Below are 22,794 nucleotides of genomic sequence, written 5' to 3'. Positions count from 1 at the left end.
AGGTAACTATCATTCCAAAACTGTCAAAATATAGGCCTATCAAAATAAAAAAAATGAAAGTCACTGTCACTTCCAATGCCATTTCTCAGAGGTGGCTTGTGTACACAATCTAGCACCCATTCTGCAACACCTTTTTAATCCAAGTTGACACATGTGCATACAAACGTAAGCATGGATTTATATACGTAGGTGCTCCCGGGTTGCTTTTACAAAAATGAGATTATTTGGGGACTCCTCACTTGGCAAGAAAATGTGGCCATTTTTCCACCTCAGCACCTAAATATCTGCTTCATTCTTTTTAATAGTTGCTAGTACTTCTATGTATTAATGAACTACTCTTTTATGGGTGGATATTCTGTTTCCCATTTTGCCTTTGCAAAGTGATGCTGATATAAACTTCCTTGTGCTGATATCCTTCTGCAAGCTAAACTTCTAGAAGCAGCACTATCACTACACCACAAGGCTATATAATTTTCACTTTGCCCCTGTCAGATTATCTCCCAGAAGGTTTTACTAATGAGTGTTCTCAAGAAGAGTGTAGAGGGCATTTTTTTGGACACCCTCCCTGACATCAGATTCTAAAACACTGAGCACTTATGATACTAAGACTGGGCTTGGGTTTTCTACCACTTAATTTCCTCACAGAGGCCGAGGCCCAGCTGTGACTATACTGCTGGCCATGGACGGTAGAGAGCACAACACCCCACAGAGAAAATGGCCTAGTTCCCGAGTTCACCTGCTTTCAGGAGAAAGAAAGGCTAAGAGCAGCCTTTGTGAGCTCTTTCGGCCTAAGTGTAACACACTGTTGTCCTTATCAGAGTTTCCTGAAGCTCCCCCAGGAGCCAGCCAGCTACAGCTTTAAATAGCATCATGGAAAATGGGAATAATTTTCTTCTGAATTCATGTGCTTTAATTTTATGTCAACTCTATTACTGGAATTAATGAGAAAGAAAGCAGAGAACTAAGAATAAAACAGTAGTTAATTAAAAACCCATCTACAACTTGCATTTGAGTATATTTTCATACTTGTATTTGAAAACACAGTATTAAGTATTTAAAGAACAATCAAGCCACACCATTAAAGCCACTGGTACTGAGATCACATAAATATAGTGTCACCAATGTGCTAGGCACAGTTTAAGTGATAGATATAGAGAGAGTCTCTCTTCCCTTTCCTCTCCTACTGAGTCCCCATTTGTTCCCCCTGTTCTGACACACTTTTCTGTTCCAGTAACCTATAGATGTCTCAGGCATAACTAACATGGACAATGGGGGCCAAAGCATTAAAGATCCTAGTTCTGATAGAAAGTTCTGTCAAGAAACTCAGTTGTGCTACTGCACTAAATATTAGTCCTTCTTCCCTTTCAGTCCCTGGCTTGCTTCCCCGGCAGAACAGAAGATACAGCTTGTGTTTTGTTTCAAGGTTTAAGCAAGTGCACCTGCCCAAGGTTTCCTGAGATTTATTATCAGTCTGGCTTAAATCTTGCAGTAGATGAAGTGTTTTTTTTTGGTTACTAAGGAAAACAGATTAGAGAAAGTCACTTCCTTAGCTTCTTCCTCTCCATTCCTGCTGGAAACACAACAGCGGCAAGTCAAGGTCCAGATGGGGAAATCGAGCACACACTCCCACCCCAGACTCTCAGTCTTAGGGCCCATAAGTGAGTGCTAAATGGAAATGATCCAAAGTCAGTGAATTCACTGCTGACCTTGTTTAGTGTACAAGATTTATTGCCATATTTCCTAAGTTTGTCTTTCATCCCTTCTGGTATATAAAGCAGTGCTCTGCCCATCAGAACATGAGACCACCACAGTGAGGCCAATCCGAGGAGCTGCATCAACCTTTTAGAATATAAAGCGCCTAGCCTCTGCAATTCCCACATATTCAAACACTATGCACCATCTAGAAAATGAAGACTCTTGAATCAAGACTCATCATTACCTTGGGGACAAAAAGGTCACAAAGCATTATTTTTATGTTCCAGTAACCTACAGGTGTCTCAGGCTGATCACTGAACTAGAGAGTGAAGCCCAAGGCGATAAAAGAAGATCCCGTGTGGGTGGAAATCTCCAATCTATGTTCTCCTGATTGCAAATGTCAGCCCACCATTCATTTATATTACGATGTTCTCATAAAATTGTTATGAGAGATGCTTGTGACTTTTTTGTCCTAAGTTTATATAACCAAGTTAATTAAAAGTGAGAATATGAATTTTAAATATATTCTTCTGTTCATAAGGAACTAAAACACTTTCTGAATTACGACTCTAAGAACATTTTGTATAGATCCTGATTAAATTCAAGTCACCTGGGACTCATTCATAGGAAAATCATTTAATAATCAACAATTTTGTGCGTTTCCTTGTGGGCAATGTGGACAGCTACTGTATCACAGAACGATTCTCACTCCTGAGTCAATATTTAATTATTTTGTCTTAACATCCTTGTGTATCACTGAAATACATGGTGAATAAGTATGATTAAGCCACAAATACAGCAACCACCAAAGTAAACCACTGTTTACTTAATGAGTAGTGAGAATTTTTAAAATAATAATATTCCATAAAATACTCTTGATCTATAATGAAACTACTCATGCCTGTGCTCCTCGTGGAGTCAGTGCTTTGGTATTTTAATAGCAAACTACTATCACTAGCTGTCTAGTCACCCAGGTGCAAGGTTTCTAAACAGTCGACTTCAAAATTCATATTTGCTTTGAAGATCTTACTAACTTTTGCTATCCTCTGCTTAGTGGACTTCTGAGTAGAAATAGTTTTTAAAACTATAAACCCAAGAGAATGTGGGTCACGGTAAAGTTAATTATTTCCCCCACTCAAATCAGATGTGGAACAGCAAGAAAGAAGGGTCACTGTAAGGTGACGCTGGGAGGGGGGCTGTCCATCATAGACACGGTGCGGATTTTCGGTGTGCGACTCTCAGCTGCCTGCCTTACTTCCTTATAGTGAGACTCACCATTATTCGGTTGCAGACTCTGCAAGTATTTTTAAAAGAAAATACATCAAACTTTAAGTTAAAAGTTTCTAAAAATATCAAAGGCAAATATGAGCAATTTGGAAAACTGTCAGTCAGTACCAATATAATACCTTTAAGGTAGTGTATGCATGCAAATCATTAGAAAAGAAACATTTGTAAAGACTAGAATGGAAAGAAATTCCAATTCAAATAATGATCTAAAAAGTTTTTTTTCCACTTATACTGTGCTGAATGTTTCATATATCTCACACATATGAGGAAAGCACTTGCCAAAGACTGAATTAATTTTTCATGTCTTGTGAATATAAAATACTAACTGTGTTGAATACTCACTTGGATCTTCTTATACACCAGGACTCTTCTAGAATGTAATAATTCACTTGTAACTTTATCAATTCCCGTTTCACTTCTTCGGCTGCTTTTCGACTATACATTGAGTAAACTATTTTCGTTCTGGCTCTTTAAAGAAAAATAATTGGGCAGAAGATTTTCAAAATTAAAAGGCTGCAATCAATCTATTTGGAAGAAAGCAGTGAACAGAACAAGAAGAAAGACTCCACAGAAGAGTCATGTCAAGAGAATTCTTCACAGAATTCCTGCTTCGGGTGGGTCAAAAGAAAAAGCAGAAGCATATCATAAGAGCCCTGGGAGAAGAGGTTCGGTTTAATGCATCTCTGCATTTCCAAACTTAGTCTTTCTGATTGTTTGCTTGCTTAGTTTTGTTCTGTATTCTCTGTGACCCTATCATACATGAGAAAATGGCGCGTTGTGCTCAGATGCACACAAACATGACTACCAGACTACGTTAAGGCTGCAATGCAGTCCCAACTTCGACAGGAGCCAGAACTGGCATTAATAGCTTTCCATTTTATTCCTAGATTGAGGAAACAAAAAACAAACTAAATTTATTCAACACAATTGTTCTGGAAATAAGCTTACTGAATTTAATTTTTAGTGAAAGATTTTTTATTTATAAAATAGAAGTTTCAGTGTTACACAAAAGAACAGTTTAATAGGATTCACCCAATCACTTAGGAAATGAATAGCTTGACCTATGCCAGAAATTGCATGAAAATTAAATCTATGTCCTTTTCAAAGAGAACACAATACTCTAATTTATGAAAAGTATTAAAAATAAAAACCAAGATCATTCTAGTAGGCTATATGGGTGAAAATCAGAATAAAACCCTCTTTGAATGGGATCCCATTTCAACTGACTCCTCAGAATTCAAGAGAAATAGCCAAAAGGAAACCTTAATAAAGGCTAGCGGCTCATGAATCTTCTGGGGAGCTTACGGACAGTGATGCCTAATAAGGCCCTTGACATCTTGCAGCCCTCTTGACCTGCAGAAGACAGACATGCTATGATTTCATTCTGCAGCCTAGTAGAGAACCCCAAAAGTTATAGTTTTATTGCCCAATAAAGAGTTTTATATCTGACTCAGCCCTCTTATTTCAGCATTGTTTTCTCCCCTGATGTTATAAATCCCTGTTCGCCACATCCTTCTAAAAACACTCCTCATTATTTTACCAGTTTCCTCACTCAGGATCTATGTGAGAAATTTGTTTGGGGTGATGTGAGAACTGTGTACTAACCTTAACCCTGCATCTTCATAGTGTGGATGGTTCACAACGGGCCGAAGCGCAGACAGCTTCACACTTGCCATGGTGGGCATGGCACCCGCAAACACCGCGTCTGCAAAGCAGCAAAGGCAGTCTCAGGAAGACACTCAGTGAGCGTTACAAGGTCTCCTTCTGGTCAACGTGGTCACTTCGCAGGTGAGAAACGGGAGGCCCAGCGAGGTTCACGACTTTAAAGATTCAGTGTAAGACCCAGACTGAAGTCAGCTGGTTGGTAAAATGGCTATCAGCCCCTTGGTTTGGGTAAACCATTTCCTTTGGAAGTTAGAGCCTTCTCCTTTCATCAGTGAGGACTTCCGGGGTGTGGGTTTGTTTGCTTGTTTATTTTTGTAATGTCCTAGACATTTTTCCTTGCTCCAGGAAGAAGTGTTAGATGGACTAGGAAAGTTTTATAGCACCAAGAATTCTGGAAAATGATTTAAAATGCAGTCATCTGATACTCAGATAACAATAAAATCCCCCTTGAATATAATGTCGTATTCCATGAGTTTATTTCAAGAAGGAATGTGCAGGACTAAGATTAAAAACTCTTTCGGAAAATAAGCACAAAAAAAAAATTATTGTAAATCATGCCACAGAAGTCTTTTTGAAAAAAAAAAAAACAAACATTAGAATTTATGGGGAAAAAACCAGAATAGATTACTAAAAAAATATCACATTTCTTTTGTAAACCATTTAAGTAAGATTGACATCTTTTTCTGAATAACTAGAAGCAGCACTGCTTACAAAGAGTAAGGTCATTGGAAGTAATGTGGGTTTAAGATTTTGCAGTGGTATATAAAACTATGGAGAAAACACATACCTGGTTTAGTACTGTATTTGATCCATTCTATAAGTTCTTCTTGTGGCAAATTGCTGAACTCCCCTACAATATTCCATTGGGTTTGCAGATTTGCTGAACCTTGTATTGACATTGCTGCTAATACAGCAAAAACAACAGCACCAGGATGTACTTTGCAAAAGAGCCATCCAAACAGCTGAAACCAAATGAAGACTATGTTGATAACTGTTAGTACAAAGCAGCCTGCATCCAATCAACAAAAATTCCTCCCAGAGAAGAACACACTCTCTGGTAGAGTCCCAGATAAAGAACTAATTATCCTGAGAGAGAGTTCTAGAAACAATGACCAGAGGGATTAAAAGAATTTTGCCATTAGCCTTACACAGATGGGACATAATTTAAGAAGGAATTCTCTCAATTTATTCTAATTCCAGGTTCAGGTAAAGCCAGGACCACCTCTGAAATTTGCCAGGCCCAACACAAAATGAAAATGTCGAGCCTCTTGTTCAAAAATTATTTAGAAGTTCAAAAGAACAAAAGAAGAGCAACCAAGTAGGTGTAGGGTCCTTCTGAGGGTGGGCCCTCATGTGTTTGCAGAGGTTCCACACCTGTGAAGCCTGTCTGGTGCAAGGTCCTCTATCTTCAGTCATGGTGCAGGTTGGGATTTAAGAGGCAAGGGTTCCCATCAACCTCATTTCCTGCCCCAGCCTGGAGGAGTCAGGAAGGAAGTCTTCATCCCTAGGTCAGGCCTCAGGCAAACAGTGCTTCTCTAATACAGCACCACCATTCTGACTGGGAGTCTCAAGGCTGGCTGATATTTTCATTTAAATAGTCCATACTCAATAACACTTTGTCCCTATCATTCTCTCCTTAATTTCTCTACATAACTGTAGAACCAGTTTTTTGAGGGCATATTTGGTTTTTTGCTTTTTGATGTCTCTATTTACCATTCTACCCTCATCCCTTGAACATGCTATAGATGCTTAGTAAATATTTGCTAAATTTAAGAGAACTTCTGCTGCTGCACCTTGGCTAATGGTCTGATGAAAAGGGGACACTGTGTAGAAGCATAAATCTGTAGATACAGAGCAAGGAGGCAGTTAGCCAGGAAAAATAAGTAGCAAATAACCAAAATGCCTTACACTAAATTTTAAAAAGTCAAGTCAGGGATGTGCATACAAATGTATACTCAAGTGAAAAAAAGATTGTTAAAGCTTGATGCCGAAAAAGAACATCTATTTGAAAGTAAATGCAACTTGGAATCACTGGCTGGAATTCTTTGCGGTAGGAATATCAAAACAATAAAAAATTGTTTCTACAATGGAGCTCTGTTTTCTATCAACATCTGGAGTAATCATTCATGAATTCAGCGTACACTACTTGACATTTATTGTATGCCAAACACTATTTTAGAATAAATGACCTTCTTTGGCCTTTGCCCTTTAGGAAAAATGAATACAAAACCATGAAGAACTTTCACTACAACAATTTAAAGACTTTTGAGTAACTCAATATTATTTTAGGGCCATTCAATAACAAGGCTTGGGTAAAGTGATCATAGCAACTATAATTCCAACATAACCATCTTACCTGTCTTGAACAAATCAAGGAAGCCATAACACACATGTGTGGCGTCAAGAAGAGTTTTAGTCTCATAATTAAAATACCAAGGACTGTATATGCTAACAGTTGCAATGCATGATAAACTAGCTGAAAGAAAGAGAAAATATTTTTCATTCCTACTATTTGTGAAATTTAATATATGGTTAAATAGATGAATATCCAGAAAAGGGAAATTTTTCTTAGTAACAATATTTTGATTTCTGAAATAAACGAGTCTTAAAATTCACTTTCAAACTTCTCCATCTTATTAGAAGCTAAAATTATAAGTCAGTACTGCAAGTGGTTTTAGAATTTTGCTCAGAGTTAAGCCTGCAGTTAATAAAACCCACATTTCTGAATCAACATTGGTGCTACCATCAGATTAAGACAGGAAAGTGGTAAACAAAAATAAGTACTGTTTAAGATCCCAGAGCTCTGCCTTGGAGCAGCCATCAAAACCAGGCTGAAATGTGCAATACGGTATTATTAACTGTAGTCACCAAGTTGTTGCTAAGAGAGTAGATCTTAAAAGTCCTCATCACAAGAAAAAAGATTTTTTGTAACTTTGTATGGTGATGGATGCTAGCTAGACTTATTATGGTGATCATTTCACAATGTACACACATCTGATTAATTATGTTGTATATCTGAAACCAGTATCATGTTAATGTCTATCATACCTTTATTAGAAGTAAACAAAAACACAGAAAGGAAGGAAGGGGGCATGGGGGAAGGGGAAAGGGGAAGAAAGAAGGAGGGAGGGAGGGAAGGCAGCAGGAAGGGAGGGAGGAAAGCAGTGGAATCACCAGGAGATGGGAGCAGCAACCATTCACACAATAAACTGGGTCATCATGAGGATGAGCAGAGCAGACCAAGCGGGTTTCCTACTTAACTATTTTAACAAATGAATGATTGTGTTTGTAATAGTCTCATAAAAACACATACAGACCTATTCTGAAGATGATTAATGACAATTACCAATACCTAGAAACTGGAACTAGAAAGAAAAGTCCAAATATACACAAACATTAAAATAAAGAACGTTTTAGTAATATTGAGTCTTTACCTCTCCGTGATCAAACTGGTGTTTCCTGAAATGAAGTAAGAAATACTACTATTGAATCATTACTGAAGCACTTATTTCAATCATTTGCATTATTATCTCAGAAATACGAGAGTTGTAAGTTGCATATACAATATTCCAAGGACACATATATATAAATAAAAATAACAATTATGAACTGAAACTGATGTCACAATCTTTTAAAGGACATTTGATTTTTTTCTAAAGGACAATGTTGCATACCCTGAACATTTGACTACAAGGACAATTACTGGGCCAACAAAAGGCCACACTATGGTCTATCAGATACCTCCCTGGGGATATTCTGGCAAACAGAGAATGCTGTGAAGGGAAGCCTGAAGCCTTCCTACTTCTATACCCTTGCTTTTCATCACCAGTGGTCTCTGAGCTCCCCCATAAACTGTAACTGCTACAGAGATCATTCAGGAAACCACACATAAAAAGATGTTTTCAGCAGGGGCTTTGGAATATACAAATAGCCACAAAATTCCCCCTTTAGTTTTGCTTGACAGTTTTAATTTCCTGAGAAAATAAATATGCTTTAAGGCCTATATGCCCTCCTACAAACCCTTTTACCCCACACCCCCTCTCCCCACCATCCCATTTCTATGATCATCACAGTGATGCCAGCAATATTTTGAAAATGGGAATCTAGTCATGCTAATCCTTACTTAAAACCATCCAATGTATTCCTTTTGTAATTAGAATAAACTCCCGAATCCTCACTATGCTTCACATGGTCTTCCTACTTCTCATTCTTGAAACTCCTCATCTACCACATTTCCTCTCAGTCACCATGCCCCAATCACACTAGACTAATCTTACTCTGTCAAACATTAGGGAGACACCCATATTCAGTGCCCCTCTTGATAATCACTCCTACTCCATTTCCCTGTTTTATCTCCTCAAAAGTGTTCATTCACTGGTTTCTTGATTACCAACTATCTCTCCCTACTAAAACCGACCCCTCAGGACTACAGGGCACAAACCCAACCATCCTCAATCCCATTGAGCACTGATGGCACTGGAGATCCAGCAATAAATAAGATAAGAAAATACCTGTCTCCTCACAGAGCTTACACAAACTCAAGGGAGACTAGCAAAAAGCAAATGAGCATATGTCACATGGTGGTAAGTACTATGGAGAGAAAGGAAACAGGGCAAAAGATGCCAGGAGTGTGGGCAACTGGGAAGGTATATGTCAAAACATGGGGTCACCAACTGAGGGACACAAGAGCAAGACCTGAAGGAGAGAGTTTGAGATTGAGCATCCCTCAAGCAGACAGAAAGTGCAGAGCCTCATAGTGGGAAGGTCCTTAATGGGCTAACTACAAAGACACCATAACTAGAGAAGAGAGAGGTAGAGGGAGAACTGCGGAGCCACAGCAGACAGGCAGTGTACAGTGTTCAAGTGTGAATGGTGATGAATGCTGAGAGAGAAGATAAAGCATGTGATGATGGAGAATAATAAGCAAGGAGACAAGGAATCTCCTCAGAAGTGATGGTCAGGAAAGGCTTCTTGAAGGAGGTGACATTCACACAAGAATTAAAGGAGTTGGCCACATATAGGGCCAGGCTGTGGGGAGCAGAGGGCGAAGTGATGACCTTGGGGTACGACTAGGGCAAAACCACAGAGGCAGGAAACAGCCGCCATGGCTAAAGAGCAGAAAGGCGGTCCATGGGACATGAGTGCAGTGGAAAAGAGGAAAATGAGAATTTCTTTTTCTCTCAGTTGTCTCTTCGTGTCTTTCACTCATTTTTCTAATTGGGTTTTAGCATTTTTCCTATTAATTTGTAGAACTCCTTTATGTATGCCAGTCATTAGTCCTCTGTCATATACTGTGAGTATTTTCCTCCATTTTTCTTCTTCTTTGAACAATGTTCACAGTATCTTATCACACGAAAATATTTATCTGGCCAACCTTTTTAATCTTTCCTTCTAGCTCACAGGTTTTATGTCATACTTAACGCAGTCTCTAATCCTAAAATTCTAAAAATAATCTCTTGGTTAATATTGAGGTTTTATGTTATTCCTACATTTAAATATTTGCTCCATCTGGAATTTATTCTGTGTAAAACATAAAGTATGGAATTAGTTTTATATTTCCCTCCTCTTCTCTCAAAAGACAGCCCATTGGTCCTAAAACACTTTTTGTTCCCTACTACTGAAGCACAAAGTTGTATCGTCATGTATAGATTATGAGTAGGCCCACAGTCAGATTGTGCAGATGGAATTTGAAGTATGAATAAGTGATATTCTGAGCTCTGCACTGAGAGGCAATAATGAGAAAAGCAAAGACGAGGAATGACAATCAAAAACACTAGTTATCAAATGCTGAGTGTGCAACATCAACTATAAAAATACACTGTAAATATCTAATTACTAATGTCAAATGATTAAATAGCATATTTACCTTATATGTGTCTGTTGTTTAGTTAAGACACCCCACATATCACTAATAATCTGCAAATAGATTTTTTAACACTTTAGAAGAGCTGTGTTGGGAAAAACAAAATTTCAACTAAAGTATCTTTTAAACTTTCAAACATCTACTTAAAAATGTAAGAAGTATGGAGATAAGAAATAATCTGGGAAATAATTATAACACCAAACTCTTCCATTTATACAGTACTTGGTCATCTCTAATATCCAACAACCCTGTTCAGGTAGATTGCATTACCCTCATTTTGTAAATGAGCAAACAGACTCAGACAGATTAGATGATCTCCCAGAAGGTGAAAAAACTAGAAAGCATTGCGAAGCCCTGAACCCGAGCTTCTGGCTTCCAATTCACATTCAGTAAATTACACCATGCCAAGGTTGTTGGCAATGCCTCTCCTCAATCATATATACACATATCTGGACAATGAGCTTGGAGACTAATAAGTACAACTAACCCAACACTGAGTTTGCATATTTAGCAGCAACTGGAAGGTCATCAAATCTGAATCCTATCACCAGGGTGGGTGTCCTCTATGACACTACTCACAGGTTTTCAACCACCTCTTGGAAGAACCACCCAACTGCTGCTTGAATTTGTAATACTTTCCTAGTCTCCAGATTTATTTTGGTCAAAAATCCTCCCCATTAGAATTGGCGATGATTCTAAGAAGCCAAAATGAGTATACTCTTATTTCCAAGTGGCAGGCTTTTAAATATTTGAAAATAATTATCCTTTTCCCCTTTGAATCCTTCTTCTTTAAATCAAACATCTGAGCTTTTTTTTTTTTTTAACCTGTTTTAACTGTTTTCATCATCTCTAGCCATCCAGGCTGCTGTCTTTTTAATGCATTCTGAATTGCCGACATCGGTATTCTTTGATTACCTACGGGGTGCACATGCACATAAAGTATGCAAAAGTGCAAAGGAAGCACAGAAGCCAGCATAGAGCAGAAACTGATTGGCAATAAACTCATTAGATTTGAAAAGCTTGTGAGACTTCAAAGCTGAACATGACACAACACCCAGTAAGGCAGAAAAGGTGCCGAGTCTGATTCTTGCTCTTCCCTTGCTTTTTAATGGACACAATGTGAGTCTGGTAACAACCTCTCTCATCTTCTAAAGGTGCATCTGTCAAAATGGGGATAATAATATCCTCGACAGGGCTGTCAAATAAGCAGGTACGATAACACATGGGATATGTTTGGGGAGAGTACAAATATATAATGTGAACAGTAATTACAGCACAGAATATTCTACAAATACATAACACTGTGTTAACACAGAGATCAGTAACTACAACTCAGAAAACCTTTAGGGTCCATCATCTGTTATCTTGATTACAGATTAATCTTTATTCATTCTCTTAAAACACTTGCAGTTCCAGAATTTGCCACATGTTAAAAGAAAAAAGAGAATATCATACCTGTTTTTTGCTAAAAACTGGAACTTCCCTGACCTGATTCAAATCTGGGCTTAGAATTTCACTATCAAAGCCAAGTTGGGAATCTAAAGATTTTATCAATGTTGGTAATACATTATTAATATTCTATTTTTTGGATCAATAATAATAAACTCGATCCAGGACTTTGTGAGCAATGCACAGATGACTTAGAATGGCATATTTTAAATATTTTAGTGAAATATTACATAAAGCTAAAAGTCAGTCAGTAATAATTTACAAAGACAAAAATAACTGTATCTGGGTCAATATGGTCTCTTTGATCATGTCTTTCAAAAATACATGACTATCAAAACTCGAACTATCCTTTTCCTATGTCTATTTTATGCTGGTAGACAGTAGAATATTTTTAAGGCTTGTAAATGTTCATCAAGGACTAGAAGTGAGAAAATACAGAATATGTTTCAACAGATCCATATAAAACATTGTGTCATTAACATATAACTTAAGATACTTAACTACTGCATAGAAACAAGAAAGTCTTTTATTTTAAGAAAGAGCTCTTGAAGGGTACTTGGATGGCTCAGTCAGATGAGCATCGGACTCTTGGCTTTGGCTCAGGTCATGATCTCAGAGTCATGCAATCTAGCCTTGCAACTGGCCCCGCACTCAGGGGGGAGTCTGCTTGAGATTCTCTCTCCCTCTGCCCCTCCCCCTTGAGACCACTCTCTCTCCAAAATAGATAAATTAATAAAAAAGGAAAAAGAAAAAGAAAGAGTTCTTAAGAAATAGATGTGATAGACCTACCTTTTTAACAATTGCAATAAACACAACCAGAACGACTGGAAGCAACAGTGTCTTTGTATACCTCAGAGGAGTCTGAAATCCAGAGATGCTTTGTTAGAGGAAAATATTATTTTCAGACAAAATTTCATTTCCAATAATGAAAAAAATGAATTTTAAAAAGTGTAAACAGAGCCTTCACCCATTTGAGTCCATCCAATATACCCAGTGACTTGAGTCCCATCATAAAAATGAAGATAAATTTCCATAGAAACAAACTTCCCCAAAATGTTGAGTTGAAAACACAAATACAGTCCCCAAACACTTGTAAGTATAAAATGTGACTGGGACTGGAAAGATTATTGTTCCTTCTTTGTACACTACTTTTCTAACTAGAGAATTCAACTTAATATTCACCTAACGTCAGCAGAACTCCTTTAAATGGCATGAGCTTTTCCTGTATATTTGGTGGGGGGTAAAAATCTTAACCATCGTTCCAAGACACCACACACGCACATACTAATGACCCACGTTTACAAGAGAAATAAAAATATTTTTACCTTTCCTTAAAACTACAGGAACATTTAATAACAAACCCCACAACTGCAATCCTATATATTTTACAATCATTTGAAGTCATAGTCTTAAACAACTCTAGGTTTGAAATTTCTAAATTGCAACTGATTTTCTTACCACCAACATTTACCCTCACAAAAATAATCCTGTATCATTGAGTTAAATAATGTACACTTTCCCAAATGTGTTTATCAAGAGACATCTAGGTTCAACATATTAAAAACACTGCTACATTTTAATAATATAAAATGTAAGTAGTATTTTCTGATTTTCCTTCTCATTAGTCCACTTTTCTTGCTTGTTATCCCATATTACACAAGTAATTTTGATAATTTATTAGCCCCCAAATGTGTACTTCACAGAAGTCTCATTGAAAGGAGACTTTTTTATGTTTTTATTTTACTATTTACCTTTATAAACATTTGCACAATACTTACACTTTTAAAATATATTTATTTCTATTTTGTAAATTTTTAATTGTCTTAACCTCATAAAAATCATATAACCAAAAGTATTTTATTATTCAAAAATTTAGACATTTGCTAATAACAACTAACAATAAATGTAAGAAAAGTTGTGAGATTCAGGTGTTTACCTTAAAAAGGCAATGTATCAAAACTGCATTTAAAGTATTTAACAAAATTTAACAAAGAACTCAAACAATTTTAAAATTATATTCCAAAACTTTGTTTTAAAAATATTTTTTAATATTTTTCTTAAAATGAAAAAATCAGATTAGCATCAAACTTTGACAGCAACACTTAGACCAGAAGATGGTGGAGTAATTTATTTAAGACAGTCAAGGAAAAACACATGAGCCAAAGATTTTGTATCTAGCCAGCCGTTCACATATAAAAGCCACTGATAAAATATTTGAACATGTGAAAACTCAGGGATTATGGATCCTATGGCCCTTCCTGAGGAATCCACTGGAGAGTAAGCTTCACACAATCAAGAAATAGGCATGAGAGGCTTCTTTCCCAGAACATGCAGCATTAAAAACACCAACCTACAGAACTGTGTCAAGGGCAGGGATACACAGGTGATAGAACAGCATGAGTGGTTACATGTCCAGATACTGAAGGTGCAGTGGGAGTCCTACAGTGGGGTCAGAGGGGAGAAGTAAAATAACTTCACTGGTAACTATATGGGAAATAAAATATTGTCACTGATTATAGTATTTCAATAAATTAGAAATAGGGGGATAAGAAGTGACTGAGTTCAGTGTAACTCTCAGTAGGAAACCCACAGAAGGGACTCGAGTTAGTATATAAAAGAATTAATATAAAGGAAACAAAGTACACAATTTCCTCAATTCCAAAAGGTCCGTCAGGGAGAGTACAGGCACATGGACAAATACAAAGGAAACAAACCACACAGGGAAAAGAGTAGGCGTGTGTGTACATGTGTGTGAGCTTTAGAATTGTAAGTTCCTTTTCCACGAATTTCTTTGTTTTATTCTAAGCATAAAAGTTATACATGCTCATTGTAAAAATTTAAAAATGCAGAAAAAATAAAGATGAGAACCAGTTCTGCATTTTAATTGGTTATCAAAATTTCTTCCCCAATGAGTTTTCTGTTCATATCCTTCCCCCATTTCTGCATATGTGTGTGGGAGTGAGGATGTATTTTTGGTGGTGGAGAAGGGTAGAGTCCTTGGTAATTTTTACTGATTTGGACAATCTCCTATACTCACTACATTAATCCCTAGTTTCATTTGTTATATTTATGGCAAGAGTCATCCCAGTTAGTCATTTGCTTTTTAATTTTTATAATATTTAATGTACAGATGTTTTAAGTTACATGCAGTCAAATCTATTAATCATTCTCATATGTGCTTTGAACAGCTATTTGCTCATTAAAAAATGAAGCTAATACTCATTGAAATGTCTCTCAAATTTATTTTTCAGGCTTCATTTAATTTTGACACATTAATTAACTGAATTGAAGTTTATTGCATAATGTGACACAAGGCTTTAACCTAACTCCTCACCCCAAATCCCATTTTTCAAATATTTATGAAATAATGCATTTTAACTGTTTATCTGTGCTTCTCTCTTCATTTCATATCAAGTACATACACATAAACACAGTTAAGTACATACACATGGGTCTATCCAAGCATTGTCTATTTTTGGCCATAAAAATGTTCCTTAATATTGCTGTACTTTAAATAGTGTTGCTCACCATTTCTATATCTAGAAAGGAAAGATCCCCCTCTTTGTTTTTACTCAGTCAGTTAAACGTCTGACTGCTGATCTCAGCTCAGGTCAACCTTAGGGTCATAAATTCAAGCAGAATACAATTAAAATATGACTACTGCCTAAAATTTCAAAGATGCAAACTGCAAAAAATTTAATCATTAACTCTCTAATCAAAAACCACTGTTAAAGGTTTGCTCTCTTATACCTTATTCTATACATGTTAATTATAGGCAAATAAGGGCATACCACTTGTTCATTCCATGATACATGTCTTTCCATATGAGTATAATAGCATGACAGACTCTTCCTTTCTCTCAGTGTTTGGGCGTATCATACAATGGATGCCTTCTCGGGACGGGCACCACACTGTCTCTACAGCACAGCCCTGGGAGGATACCTACAGAGATGTGGAATACCAGGCTGCAAACAGCTTTGTTATTTTCTTCAAAATAACTGAAGTCACACTATGCCTCAATAAACAATTTCTTCTATCATCTCACCGATGCTGCATACTCTCAGGTTAGAGTGGCATGAATATCCTCAATAATGCCCAAGGACTTCCGCCATATCCTCCCGCTCTACCGAGCTTTACCCTCTACTTCCTTTACCACTTGCTTGAAGGAGTCTTGATTTTCTGTGAACATGCATTTGAATGTCTCACAAGACACTCTTCTTTAGTTTCTTCTGGCGGGCTCGATACTATCATTCATACACTATATATTAGCCATTATGTGTCAAAATTTGCCAGAACCTGGGAATGAAGACTGACAGATCACTGGAGCAAACAGTACATCTGCAGGACATGCTCAATTCAGAATGTCTGGTTGGTAAGAGTGTGCAGTGGGGTACACTATGATCCCCTGGTCTGTAACTCAGGACACAGACGTAGCCACCTAGCAGGATCAGGGGAACTAGAGTATTGTTTGTGTGTGTGTGCAAGAAATACACACACAGAGCTGTGAAGGAAACTGTCTCATAGATAATGAAATATCATAATAAATTGGGGCCACATGGGTGGTGTTAAAAAAGACACACACATCTATATATCTCTATCTATAGGTATATCTGTAACTATATATACATATATATACATGTTTGTTGAACCAAGACAGCCCACTGATCGCTACAACATATTTTATACAAAATATCATTAAAATGTCAAAATCCTTCTCTACATATCTCATTTGGTTCTCACAGCATCTTTTCGCAGCATACCACTAGGAACTAGTAAGCCATGACAGAAGAACAAACGAGAGTTGCTTGTCCAAGAACCTCAAGTACTCTAGCAGACTTCCATCTCACAACCCCCCACGCTACTCTCTGCTTTCTTTTTAAACATCTGAATACAGTTTTAGAAAGAAAAACACTGTTGGAATGAAAAAGTTGTACTCAATGATATTTCAGAGCAATGAGATTATTCAAATCAACAACCACAGAGTGAATGGAAATGTGAGAGCTCGAGAGCAGCATCCCTGAAACGAGGCTACTTGAAATGCCTCCGTGTTTACTCATCCAAAACACTATTGCTAGTCTGAAGGCATGCTTCTCAATTATCAAAATGAGAAAAGACCATACTAACAGTAGTAGGAATGTCCTCCCCCAAGCCATCATTTTCCTTTTCCGCCCACTGAGGTAAGAGCACAGAGGAGAGTCTGAGATAAGAGGAGCGCCCTTTATGAACAATGAATGGACCAAAACCTGAGGAAGGAAAACTAGAAATCGCATCTTACCTCCTTTTCCATAAAGTCAAATTCTGCTGCACAGGTATACAATAAAGTATCAAAATCCTTGTAACTGAAGAATTTTGATGTTAATAAGTTGCCAATATGAGCCTAGGAAGGAATAACGTGGGGTACCATTAGACTATGCCATATATTGTAGTAATGCACTTTAATCTTCATAGTATTTAAAAACAGCTTTCACTATATCACAGAGCTCGCTGTTCCCATGCCAGACTTGCTTCTGTTAAAACACTGCAACTTCATGGTTCCCCTTCTCTTGCTGGCAAATGATAGCTCTAGCAACGCCCGCCTTCCACGATCCATCACCAGCAGACCAAAGGCTTTTTATCCCTGGGTTTTCCCTGCTCAGTGTGCTGAGCCTGAGAAAATACACTGTACAACACCTCCTTTTCCTGAACCTACCAGGGGGAGCGGGCTTGGTAACACACGCAGACCTCTGTCAATCCTAAGGGACAGAGTGCAATAGAGTGAAAGAAAAGAAAACATTAATATCGATTTCTGAAAAGGGGATTAAGGGATGCCTGGGTGACTCAGTCAGTTAATTGTCCGACTGTTGATCACAGCTCTGGTCAACCTCGGGGTCATAAATTCAAGCCCCACCCACACTGGGCACCCTGCTGGGCATGGAGCCCACTTTAAAAAAAAAAAAAAAAGCCCACTTTCCCTTTGAAAGAAGTAGAAAATGGGCAGGCTTTGGAAAAACATCCACCTTTAAATACTGATCGGTTCTATGTGTGATTCTTTACATGCTACCCAGTGCTCTCCCGTACATCGTCTCATCTACTCCCATAAAAAGTCATGTGAGGAAAGTAGGATTATTTGCAATTACCAAATTAGAAAGCATTTACCAAATTTTCAATTCATTATTGTCTAAAAAAACAAGAACAAAAAAAAAAAAAGAGGGAAATTACATAAAACAAACATAGCTGAAATCCTAAATGATACGTACATGAAGCAGGAAAGGACTGGAGTAGGAACTAAGAGATGGTGGGAATGTGCTAAAGAATTCCAAAATACTTTATTTTGTTGGGGAAGAAATGTACGCTGATAACTTTAAGAAATCAAAAGGGAGAATATACAGTGCCTTGGACTCTGAAAAACAATCTGAGGGGTTTGAAGTGGCGGGGGGGTGGGAGGTTGGGGTACCAGGTGGTGGATATTATAGAGGGCACAGATTGCATGGAGCACTGGGTGTGGTGAAAAAATAATGAATACGGTTTTTCTGAAAATAAATAAATTGAAAAAATAAAAAATAAAAAAAAAGGGAGAATATACAGTGCCTTAAATAGCATAAGAAAACCATCCAAACAAAAGGAGAAAGAATCAAAAAAGCAAGTAAAATAGTTGGAAACTCTAAAACAAAATGGAAGAAATAAGTCACAATACAATGACTGCCATATATGCAAAGACCTTAAGTTCACAAATTAAAGGACAGTTGCTCAAACTGGATTTCAGGGAAAAAATTCAAATTTTATATTGTCTGCAAGACACATGTTTAAAACAAAAGTATGTAGAAAGGTTGAAAATGGAAGAGGACAACAACATAAGATAAAATTGAACCAAAGAAATCTAGGTTAGCAATCGTTAACATCTCACAAAACTGAATTCAAGCAAAAAATAAATGAAAAGAGACAACAAATGACATTCTATACTCATAAAGTGAAGAGCAAAGACAGGTCATATGTATGATGAACATATCTGTAGTTCACAGTATAGATTCAAAGGGTATAAAGAGCTGAAAATACTGTAGGAAGTAGGATAGGTTGATCGTGGTCACTGAAAATGTTAAATATTTCCCTTTAAAATAGAAAAGGCAGATGACTGTTAATATAACACCTGAATATTATTATTAATATGCTCATGGAAAACACAAACTTCACAAAGAAAGGATGCATGTTACCTTTGAACATAAGTAAAATATTTTTTAAAAGTTCATATACCATACCACAATACATTTCAAAGAATCAATATAATACAAATTATTTTTTTCTAATCATAAATGCAATAAAATTGTAAGATGACTAGAAATGGCTTTGAAAATCTTTTTGGCTAGAAACCAAATAACATAAAACTTAATAACCTTCAGACTAAAAAGAAAATCTCAAAATAGTTAATTTGTAAGACACAGAAAAAATATTACTAATATGGATATTTATAGCTCTAAATGCATTTATCAGAAAATAAAAGAGGTTGAAAACAAAAGAGCCAAGCACTTTCCCTTGAACATTAGAAAAAGCTACAGAACAAGCACAAAGACATAAGAAACAAGGATGACACAATTTGGTGACAAAGAGCAATTCAGCAAAACCGGAAGACTCAAAAAATCAAAAAAGGGTGGTACTTTGAAAATATGAATATAGTAAATAGAAAGCAGGAAAAACAGCACACACACACACACAAAACCCTCAAAAACCAGCTCCTTATAGGAGACTAACACATCTTGATTCTGAATCCAAATAAGGAAGATAATAAAAGAATGTAAAAGACCATTTCACATATATGCAAAAATTTTAATAGGAATTTTCACTAAGTGAAAGCTACAACAATTTTTTTAAAAAAAACATGATCCATTTGATGACATATATGAAATAGGTAAGTTTCCTCTAAAGATTTAAACAACCAATAACTTCCTAAAGGAAGTGGATTTGTAGTAGAGAATTTTCTAATGAAGAAAACTCCAGGCCCTGAAGGCTTCACTGTCAAATTCTACCAAACACTGTAGGAAGAAATAGCATCACCTCTATACAAATTCTCTTTGAAAGAGGAGATTGGGTGTGCTTGGGTGGCCCAGTTGGTTGAGCAACCAACTCTTTTTTTTTTTTTTTTAAGATTTTATTTATTTATTTGACAGACAGAGATCACAAGAAGGCAGAGAGGCAGGCAGAGAGAGAGGAAGGGAAGCAGGCTCCCTCTCGAGCAGAGAGAGAGCCCGATGTGGGACTCGATCCCAGAACCCTGGGATCATGACCTGAGTCAAAGGCAGAGGCTTTAGCATTTAGCCACCAAGGTGCCCCCCAACTGCTGATTTTAGCTCCAGTCATGACCCTAACCCTAATCCTAACCCTATCTCTATGGGTTAACCCTAAGTCATGAGATGGAGCTCATGTCTGGCTTCACACTCAGTGGGGAGTCTCCTTGAGATTCTCTCCCTCTGCCCCTCCCCTGCCCTGCATGCACTCACACACATGCGTGTTCTCTCTCTAAAATAAATAAATTTTTAAAAATAGAAATAGGAGATTGAACACTTCCCAAGAATTTAAGGAAGCTAGCATTACCTTGAAACCAAAGCCAGACAAAAACATTATAAGAAAATAAAATGACATACTAATAACCTCCCTTATATAAAAATCCTTAAAAATATTAACAACCAATCCAACAATCTATAGAAAGAATAATATATTGTGAGCAAGTGAGGTTATCCGAGAAATACAAAGATCAACACTCAAGAATCAATGAAAATGGGGACTTTACTTCCTAATGGCAAAGGTAGAAACTGACAAGTCCCCTCCCCCAATAACACCTATAAAATTAGAAAAAAACTGTCAAAAATAACCATATCCCATTTTAGAAAGTGACCAAAAAGAAAACAAATTGAGAAGCACTCATCCCTACAAAATCTGATTAATTCCAAAGGGAAACAGTGGGTGTCGGCAGCATTCTTGCCTGGGAGGCTCCCATCCACCCTCAGCAGCAACGCCACTTCCCGGGGTTGGTAGGCCCAAGAGGTCCACAAGGGTGGGGCTGGCTATGAGAAGCAGAACCTTTGCTGCGGGAGGGTGCTGACTTGTTTGGGGGCAGGGAGCAAAAAAATCTATGCTCAGAGACACTGTTAATAAAAGAGTCAAAAAGCAGGCAATGCTTTGCCAGCCTAATGTTGCATCATCCCTGCAGTGAACAGCCGACTGGCAGATGAGCTAGAGACTTTACAGGGATTCTGGAAATGGGAAAACCAACAAGGGGGTAAACCAATCCTCCCATCTCTGGTGGCCTGGAAAACTGCACACATAGGCTGAGGGATCCCGAAGCCCAGCTTCTTCACTAATCTATAACTGGCTGGGAGGTGGCATGCAGATTCACGGAAGACAGAGAAGGCTTGGAAGAGAGGAAGAGATGGGGCAAACTTGATGTTCAGATGAGAGTTAACATAGTGAGCCCGATGATATCCTTGAAAAATCTGCTTGCAAAGCTGGTATTTGGCTGGCATCAGGGAACTTAGATTTCAGATGGCTCCTACCAGCCTAAGTGAGAAGGAGTAGGGGCTCCCTGTACCTAAAACACTCTGGTTTCTGCGGAGCACCCACATTCCTTCTGGGAGTCTGGAATTTAGATACGTGCCAGGCAGAAGGTGCCTACGTTACCAGCCCCCAGCAAAAACTATGTGTCTCTAAGTACTGACTAAGCTTCCCTGGTAAACAACCTCAGACTTCTACCAGGGAGAGTGTTGACAGGAGCAGGGATGGGAAGTGAGGATGTACTGAGAAATGGCTCCCGTGGTTCCTAAAGAACAGGGCAGTGTCTGATTATCTTAATAGAGAAGTGTGAGCGGAAATGCTTCTTAAAGGCTGTGTGGCCTTGCCAGTCTCTTATTTAACCAATGTCACAATTCAGAATCTATGAGCTGATGTCTTGGATCAGTGTTACAGATTTCTAGAAATACTGAAGTTGCAATTGAATTACTTCTAATTTGTTTGGTCCTTGCTACAACATCAGGGTGTGACAGAAATCACAACATCACTTTTATCTGAATCAGTACCATAACTGGATAGTCTTCCCCAGTGAGGAGACAGATTCTACTCCCCTCAAACTTGGGCTGTCTCCCCTTTCTTCCTACTCATTCTCTGTATCCTCACTACTCAATGACCTTGTAGCGCTCCTCTTCTCATCGGACTTCCAGGAGCCTTCTCTGACTCTTCTCCTGTGCATTCCTGCTTTTATCACAGCCTTTATTACATTATATTAGAGCTGCTATGTATGGTCCTGAAATCCCACTAGACCGAATCTTACTCAGTTCTGTATCTCTAGGATACATTCTATCACCAGGTACATACTGAATGAGTAAGTAAGTAACTTTAGACTATAGTTTTCTACTTTCCACAGGTTGTAGATCACCCAATGAACAACCCAGTTGCTTTCAATCATTTTAAAGCAAAAAATTCCCTTGTTCAAATGAAAAGCTTCATAATTGCCCAGTGTGTGAGAAATTAAAGCACAACTGCCCTGGGTGAAAGGCTGCCAGGGAAGTTGGGAAGTAGACAGACCCCCACAGAAGGTATGCAAATTCCAGGACTTCACAAAACCCAGTTTCAAAACTGTAGCTTTAATCTATTATGGATGAAGGAAAGATAGCCAATTAAAATACATTACAGAAAAAATATGAGATTTGCTTTACTCTTTTTGTGTGGGATATTGTGCTGCTTCTTTTTTTAAATTTAATCAATGTGTTTACTAAAACACCAAAATAAAATAGGCAAAATAATTATGAATAAGAAGAATTCTTAAAGTTATAAAGCAGAATTCTTCTCATTTTATTTTCTCTCCTACCCGAACA

General features: G+C 37.6%; 1 protein-coding gene across 4 annotated transcripts in view; it reads right to left on the bottom strand.

Annotated features, from left to right (window-relative positions):
* Window positions 1–22,794, bottom strand: part of DPY19L1 (dpy-19 like C-mannosyltransferase 1) — a 93,936-nt gene that overhangs the window by 4,777 nt on the left and 66,365 nt on the right. For all 4 annotated transcript variants that reach the window (XM_032304167.1, XM_032304164.1, XM_032304165.1 and 1 more), the window contains 8 exons: window positions 17,235–17,336; window positions 12,749–12,820; window positions 10,514–10,563; window positions 8,082–8,106; window positions 7,004–7,123; window positions 5,435–5,609; window positions 4,588–4,687; window positions 3,325–3,450 (listed from right to left, as the gene is read on the bottom strand). In XM_032304167.1, the coding sequence (XP_032160058.1) occupies window positions 3,325–3,450; window positions 4,588–4,687; window positions 5,435–5,609; window positions 7,004–7,123; window positions 8,082–8,106; window positions 10,514–10,563; window positions 12,749–12,820; window positions 17,235–17,336 (770 nt within the window). The remainder of the gene's footprint in view (window positions 1–3,324; window positions 3,451–4,587; window positions 4,688–5,434; window positions 5,610–7,003; window positions 7,124–8,081; window positions 8,107–10,513; window positions 10,564–12,748; window positions 12,821–17,234; window positions 17,337–22,794) is intronic.

This window comes from Mustela erminea, chromosome 11 (assembly GCF_009829155.1).
Source record: "Mustela erminea isolate mMusErm1 chromosome 11, mMusErm1.Pri, whole genome shotgun sequence".
Classification (NCBI taxonomy): Eukaryota; Metazoa; Chordata; class Mammalia; order Carnivora; family Mustelidae; genus Mustela; species Mustela erminea.
This window is presented reverse-complemented; position numbering and strand designations above follow the sequence as displayed.